General features: G+C 38.7%; 1 protein-coding gene across 1 annotated transcript; it reads left to right on the top strand.

The window, feature by feature from the left end:
• The first annotated feature begins 4079 nt into the window (after positions 1-4079).
• On the top strand, positions 4080-6346 carry LOC143549734 (F-box protein At5g46170-like). Its single transcript, XM_077040567.1, has 2 exons — positions 4080-5256; positions 5987-6346. Exon 1 carries the CDS (start codon positions 4107-4109, stop codon positions 5253-5255), a length of 1149 nt encoding a protein of 382 aa, XP_076896682.1. The 5' UTR covers positions 4080-4106; the 3' UTR covers position 5256; positions 5987-6346.
• The last annotated feature ends 991 nt before the right edge of the window (positions 6347-7337 follow it).

Raw genomic sequence — 7337 nt, 5'->3', positions numbered from 1 at the left:
TCATGAAAGGTGACATCAGAACTGGTAAAGTATCTTTGAAGAGATGGGCTGTAGCACCGATAACCTTTCTGGACACGAGAATAACCAAGGAAGACACAACGAATGGCTCGAGGTGCAAGTTTACTAAGGCCCGGACGATGATCATTCACATACGCTACACACCCGAAAATTTTAGGCATGAGTGAAAAGGGAGTCCCTTTAGGGAACAAGACAGAAAACGGGGTTTGACCTAGCATAGATGAGGGCATATGAGTTATGAGATAACAAGCTGTAAGAACAGCGTCTCCCCAAAATCTATCAGGAACATGAGACTGAAACATGGGTGTGCGTGTGATATCCAATAAGTGACGATTTTTTCGTTCAGCAACGCCATTTTGTTGAGACGTGTACGGGCAAGAAGACTCGTGAACAATGCCATGTGTTTTAAGGTATGTGGAAAATTCATTAAAGAAGTATTCTGTTGCATTATCAGTGCGTAGGGTTTTAATGGATATATTGAACTGATTTTGGATATAAGAATGAAACTCGCGAAAAATGGAATTAATTTCACTACGAGCTTTCAAAAGATAAACCCAAGTAGCACGAGAATAATCATCAATGAAAGTGATGAAGTACTGAAAACCCAATGTGGTTTTAACACGACAAGGACCCCATACATAAGAATGTACAAGTTCAAATAAAAAACCGGTTCGTTTCGACACTTTAGGGGGATAAGAATGTCGTTTGTGTTTACCAAGCTCACATGACTCACAATGAAAATCATTAAAAATAGAAAGATCCGGTCTCATTTGTCTCAAAACCGCTAAAGAAGGATGGCCTAACTGACAATGAGCCTCCCTGACAGCGAAATCACAGAAGTTTGCTATAGGTTGTGACAGTGGAGACATATGGTAGAGACCTCCTGATTCAAAACCGGTACCAATTACCTGGTTCGTTCCTAGTTCACGAAAGACGCAATGAGTTGGGTAAAAGATTACATAACAGTTGTTTTGCTTAGTAATCTGACTAACTGAACAAAGGCTAGAAGGAAATTTATGAACAAATAAGATAGATGACAAATTTAGGTTTTTCGAGTTACTTATGGATCCTCTGCCGTGAACGGGGCATGAAGATCCACCGGCAAGACGAACTGGTGAATAATTAACATTATGTAGGCCGGATAAAATACCTTATTTCCCAGTCATGTGATATGTGGCTCCAGAATCTATTACCCACAATGAGTCGAGGCAAGAAAACTTACCCGGATGTGCTGAGTTGGTTTGAGGAGGATTCATCTGGGAGGCAAGAAACCGTTGAATCAGATCATACTCCTCTTTGGTAAATGTATACGCGTGTTTTTCGTCTCCCATGGTAGTATACAAACAAGATAGGAATCAGGGACACAGACAAATCTGGTAACGAACAGTAACAGTACTCACACGATGAACAGTAACTCCAGCCGTGAACACTAACTCTGGCAGTTATTCCGGCAGCAACAGTAATTCCGGTGATGTCCGGTGAATAGTAATTCCGGCGATGAACAGCAATCCCGGTGAACAGTGATTCCGCGTGAACAGTAACTCGATGAAAAGTGATTCCGGCGTGAACAGTACTCCGGCGGTTCATTTCAGATCTGGTGGCGGGTTTGGATCAAGAGTCGTAGCTCTGATACCATGTAAAGAAGAGTGTTGTAGTGAGGAAATGTTTATTACTTGAATGTGTGAATATTACAAAGAGGGATACGTCTATATATACACAAGCCAAACCCTAATTACAACCTATAATAGGCCCATGGGCTTTAACAAACTACATGGGCTAAAACTAGGGCCGTCCAAACCGCTCGTTGATCGAACTCGCTCGTCGCTCGCTTGGAAATTGCTCGGAAACCGCTTGCTCACTTTTTCGCTCGATTGTAAACGAGCCGCTCTGCTCGGTTCGGTTTGTAAACGAGCCAAGCAACGAGCAAGGGTCCGCTCGGTTCGGATCGAATATTTTGGGTTTGTTTTATTATATATATACACACACATATATCATTATATAACACTTAGAATTATATATGTACACAGATAATTAATTTTATAAGTAGTATTAAAATATTGAATGATATCTAACTTAACTATATTTACTTGAAATATAAAAAAAACAAATAATAAATAATAATACAGCACAACAGTGTTGTAATACACAAACCCTAAAAGACTAATTTTCACAATATGACCTATGTTTCAAGGATCCATAGCCACGCCGTCACAATGCTAACCAGCATCAATTCAAACAAGCACCATCATCAGGCCGTCACCCTCTCTATCCGCACAGTCACAAACCATGCCACGACTCCACTCCACTCTATCCACGCCGCACGTCGCGGAGAATCATCATCGCTCGTCGGAATCGCTTCTAATGGTTAATCACATGTTGTTCACCATCCTAATGTTTAGTCATCTCATCTTCTTCATTCCAGTTTGAGCGAAAACGAGCTGATCCGAGCCGCTCGTTTCAATTCGAGCCGAGTTCGAGCAACGTTTTTCCGCTCGTTTACTTAAATTCGAACCGATCCGAGCCGCTCGGTTTCAATTCGAGCCGAGTTCGAGCAGACCTCGCTCGGTTCGGCTCGGTTCGTGAACAGCCCTAGCTAAAACCCTAACAAATATAACAACATAAATGAACTAGGTTTTTACTTTAACAATCATTCAAAAAGGCTAGCAGCATAACTTATTATCTGTGTACCTCTTATTTCGACATAAACGCCACTCTTTAATGAAACCAAAGTGTCACAACCTGAAAGTTTATTTGTTTTAAAATCCCTTTCATCACAACAAAAGGAGCCTTTAGTTTACCGACAAACATCTTTATTTGTTTATATTCATGGGCGGATTTAGGTAGGGTTTAGGGGGAGCGCATAGCCCCATACTACCCCTCAACTTTGTTGGTGAAGTGAAAATATTTAAGGTGTTAAGCATTTTATTAAAAGAATATGTATCTTATTATGTTTAGCAGTCTAATAACATCATATGAGAGTGTTGGAGTGACTATCAAACATTACTATAAGTCGCTTAAAATCTACATGCACAAGTTCGAAACATGTTGGCCACATATTTCTTTTCCAAACTACAACTTTCAAAATGATGCATTAACTATTAATTGTTTGCAACATTAGTCCTCAATTATCATTTGCACCAACTTCCAACATTTAAAAACCAGATTGTCGGTAGTTTCGTAAAAAAAGATACAAAAATTAAGATAACTGAAGCTTTTCTTCTAAATCCGTTATTGTTTATAATTACGCACCTCTATAAAAGGAATTGTTGAGGACAAAAGGTCTCTATACAAGAACTCTCCAAAGGTAACATTGTTACATACAACTGTATACTATAAATCACCAGGGCTAGTGGTAGGAAGCTTGAGTTATTCATTGTGTCACTTTAGATAGATATTGATAATGAAATATTTGAATTAGGCCTTGTAATATTATCAGTTCGAATCCCGAGTCCATCCAGGTTTTAATCCCATCGTGTGTTACGCCAGAAAGTTTTGTCATTGTGGTGGCATAACGATTGTTAAGTGCCAGACGACAGTATGATTTCTCGGATGAACGATCAAGCCAAACTCTGAAATCAACATGAGCCCGATTAAAACAATAAAAACAATATAATTTAGCCAAAGTATAACAACGGGGCTCTCCAAAACAAGAATATAATGACTTATAACATACAAGAAATTCACCATTCCAACAAAAACCAACAAAGATTTTATAAAAAAAAACTAGTTTGTTTGTAATATGACAATTAAATAACAAATAAAAAAGTAAATTAGTGTGTTTGTAGTTAAGACATTTAAATACTTAAATGCACCCATGTTTACCAGATACCAAAAACAATAATAATAATAATAATAATAATAGTAGACATAGTAGTACCTATACCACACCCTCAAATAATAAATAACTACATCATTTCATTTTGCTTCAACAACAATAATACATCTAGATTCCTCACTCTCTCTCTACATCTTGTTTATCCCGTACACATCTTTCTCTCTCCTCACCATTTCTTGCTTTCAGTGCATATCATCAATCTCTTCATTACTAATCTTCTTCATCTTCTGAGTCTAATTCCAGATCAGATCTCATGTCTTCAGATCTCACTTCCAGAATCCACCCGGAACCAGTCGACCATTTCGACACGTTACCAGACTCACTCTTGTTAATAATCTTCAACAACATCGCCGACGTCAAGACCCTTGGCCGTTGCTCGGTCGTCTCGAAGCGGTTTCACAATCTGATCCCCCAAACTGAAAACGTCGTCGTCCGGGTCGACTGCGTCATCTCGGACGACGACGCCGCAAGCACGGTCCCCGGGATTTCAGACAAGTCCCGCGGACCGTTCGCGAGCCTCGCTAGACTCGTGTTTGGCGGGATCGTGAAACCGATCCTAGCGATCTGGCAGTTTCTGGGTCCCAAGAGACCCTCTTTCCTGTCACCTCCTTCGTCGTCCTGCTCTACGTCCTCGGCCTTATCCGTGGGTGGTAAGGCCGAGGAAGACGAAGAAGGAGGTGAGCAGTCTGGTGGGGGAGTGACCCACCACTCCCCCACACAAGTTCTCAAGAACTTTAATGAGATTCGGTATCTCAAAATTGAGCTACCGAGTGGGGAGTTAGGTATAGAGGACGACGTGTTGTTGAAATGGAGAGCCGATTTCGGGTCTACACTCGATAATTGTGTGATTCTTGGAGCCTCTTCGGTAACCCATTCGCCAATTGTTACATCTGAAAGCGTTTGTGTGTCGGTAAACGATGATAATGGAAGCATACCCGAATCGTTTTACACTAACGGTGGTTTGAAATTACGAGTCGTGTGGACGATAAGCTCGTTGATTGCCGCGTCTGCGCGGCATTACTTGCTTCAACCGATAATTTCGGAGCATAAAACGTTGGATTCGTTGGTGTTAACGGATGCGGAGAGGCAAGGGGTGTTGTGTATGAATAAGGAGCAATTGGAGGAGTTGAGGGTGAAGCCGTTATCGGCTTCTTCGGCTTCGAAGAGGACGTTGGTTCCGGCTTTAAATATGAAGCTTTGGTATGCGCCGTATTTGGAGTTGCCTAATGGGAGTGTGCTTAAAGGGGCGACGTTGGTGGCGATTAGGCCGAGTGAGCAGACGGGTCAGAAGGAGGTTTCGGATGGATCGTGGGTTGGGTCTGCGTTTGAGGAGCCGTATGGGACGGCTGCTAGGATGTTGGTTAAACGGAGAACTTATTGCCTTGAGATGAATTCGTTCTAAGGTATTCAAACAATTATCTTGTTTTCAAGTCGTTATGATGATTAGTTTATAGTGTAAATTGTAGTATCCAGATAACATAAAATGTGGCTAAAGTACTAAAGAAGTTGTTTTAAACTATTGATAATACAAAATTACGAGAAAACTATAGTAGTAACAGATAAAAGAGCAGAGAGACGAGACATCAGGAAAGTAGCGCAAATCCTATTGAAAATAAGTATTAGGAAATTGTTTAGCTTTTGATATTTTGATTTGAAATGTAGCTAACATTGTTACATGTTTAGAAGTGATTGCTAAGTTTGTTTGATGTCAATATACTTGGTTGGTACTTGGTAGCTATCTATTTGAGTATGAGTTAAGTGGTTTGATTAAACTTTAGTTTAATTTGGGGCATTAGTTGCTTCATTGATTATTGGTGGTTGAATATTCTACTTAGCTTAATTTGGGGCATTGGGTGTTGAAGTGATTGTGGTTAGTTGAGTATTTTATTTTCTTGATTATGTTTTTTAATTCCACTATTGTATGGTATGTTTTCCACCTAGCAACATAAAAATAATGTGGTCTTGTGGGTGGTATTTAACATTTGTTTTGTCCATAGCTGATATGGGATTTTCATAGGGTGTTACGATATTTATTGGTTTTCGAAATTTAAAACTCAAAACCGCTCATCTTCGAAGACATTTGAACTTTTTTGCTATTTTTCTCATTTTTTATTTTTTTTTACTGTAGTTCAGTTTTCGTGGCTACATGAAGGCGTTGGCTTTTGATGACGGATATTGGAGCGGAAAGATACTTGAAGGCAATGAAAACACACAATTTTGTTTTATATGTTTATATAGATGAGCTTTGATGGTGCAAATGTTACTTGGATGAAGTGAAGTGAGAGAAGAAAGATTGGTGCTTTTGGTTGTTTTAAGTAATGTTTGGTATCTGGTATGTTTCACTTTATGTATGATATATAAAAAGCTATATAGAATGTTGTAGTGAATATTTGGAGGTATGAAACATGAGCAGTGTGTGTATATGTGGCTATCATGTTCAATCATTCAATAATGTTAAGAGAAACTGCCATTCTTGTGAATAAGCTTTTTTTTTCTTTTTTATATTAACTGGAAAACTCAACGGGACACCACCAATTCCCTGGTAAACAAACGCGATAGCAAAATTACATTGGGCAGGTGGTTGTCGTAAGGTTATTATAGAAAACTAGTGAAAGTGGTCAAGTGGATTACGTTTACATAGCGTTTATTCGTGTGTTGGCTTTCGAAATAACAAACATGTTCAAGCTGTTTGTTTCACTTTTAACTAATCAGACAGTTTTGAATATCCTGATCACCTACATGTTTTTAAGGTAGGTCTTAACAAGTAACCTAAACACCTGATGGGTGTTTTAACTTTAGTAACCGCTAAACCTTATTAATTTTGTTGTCTTAATCTTAGAGAAAATAGTTATTTATAACAAAATTATTATTTTTATTTATAAATAAACTTTTACATAATAGTATGTTCTTCGGGTGTGTGTTGGTGTTCTAGACACAATATAGAGATCGATAGAAAGGAATAGGGATGTTCTTCGGTTTAAAATTTGGGTTTCGGGCTTCTCAAGTTTGAGAATTTTAAATTCAGAACCGAAATCTAACCTAATCTGTCACGTTTTTTCCAATCGGGGTTATCATGGTTTGTGATTAATTGGGTTGGAAGGGTTTATCGTTGGTAAGGTGTTTAATAGTTCGAGTTTCTTGGGTTGACCCAAAAACTAGAAAAGTGTAACCAATAACCGAACCGAATTACTACGGTTCAGGTTTTGGTAGCGCCTTTATGGGTTCGGGCTAGCGTTTTCTCAGGTAGGGTTGCAATTAAGAGTGACAAGCCTCAAAAGGGATGGAGTGGGTGCTGGTCAATTACAAAGTGACTTAAATACCCTTGTTTTTTAATGTGATTTACAAGCCTAAGATCTTCTAATTAGGGCCATCTATTCAAAGGGCCATATAAGAATCAAATCCTTAAAAGATTTATATGAGAGAGTAAACTTGTACATTTAGAAATAATAATAATAATAATAATAATAATAATAATAATAATAAT

Source organism: Bidens hawaiensis, unplaced genomic scaffold (genome assembly GCF_021521415.1).
Source record: "Bidens hawaiensis isolate Kalapana, Puna unplaced genomic scaffold, B.hawaiensis_p1.1 tig00015764_1, whole genome shotgun sequence".
In the NCBI taxonomy this organism is placed as follows: Eukaryota; Viridiplantae; Streptophyta; class Magnoliopsida; order Asterales; family Asteraceae; genus Bidens; species Bidens hawaiensis.
The sequence above is the reverse complement of the archived record's forward strand: the minus strand, read 5'-3'. Positions and strand labels throughout refer to the sequence as shown.

Excerpts from the sequence above, each read along its gene's own strand:
- LOC143549734 (XM_077040567.1), top strand. The coding sequence starts at position 4,107 with ATGTCTTCAGATCTCACTTCCAGAATCCACCCGGAACCAGTCGACCAT.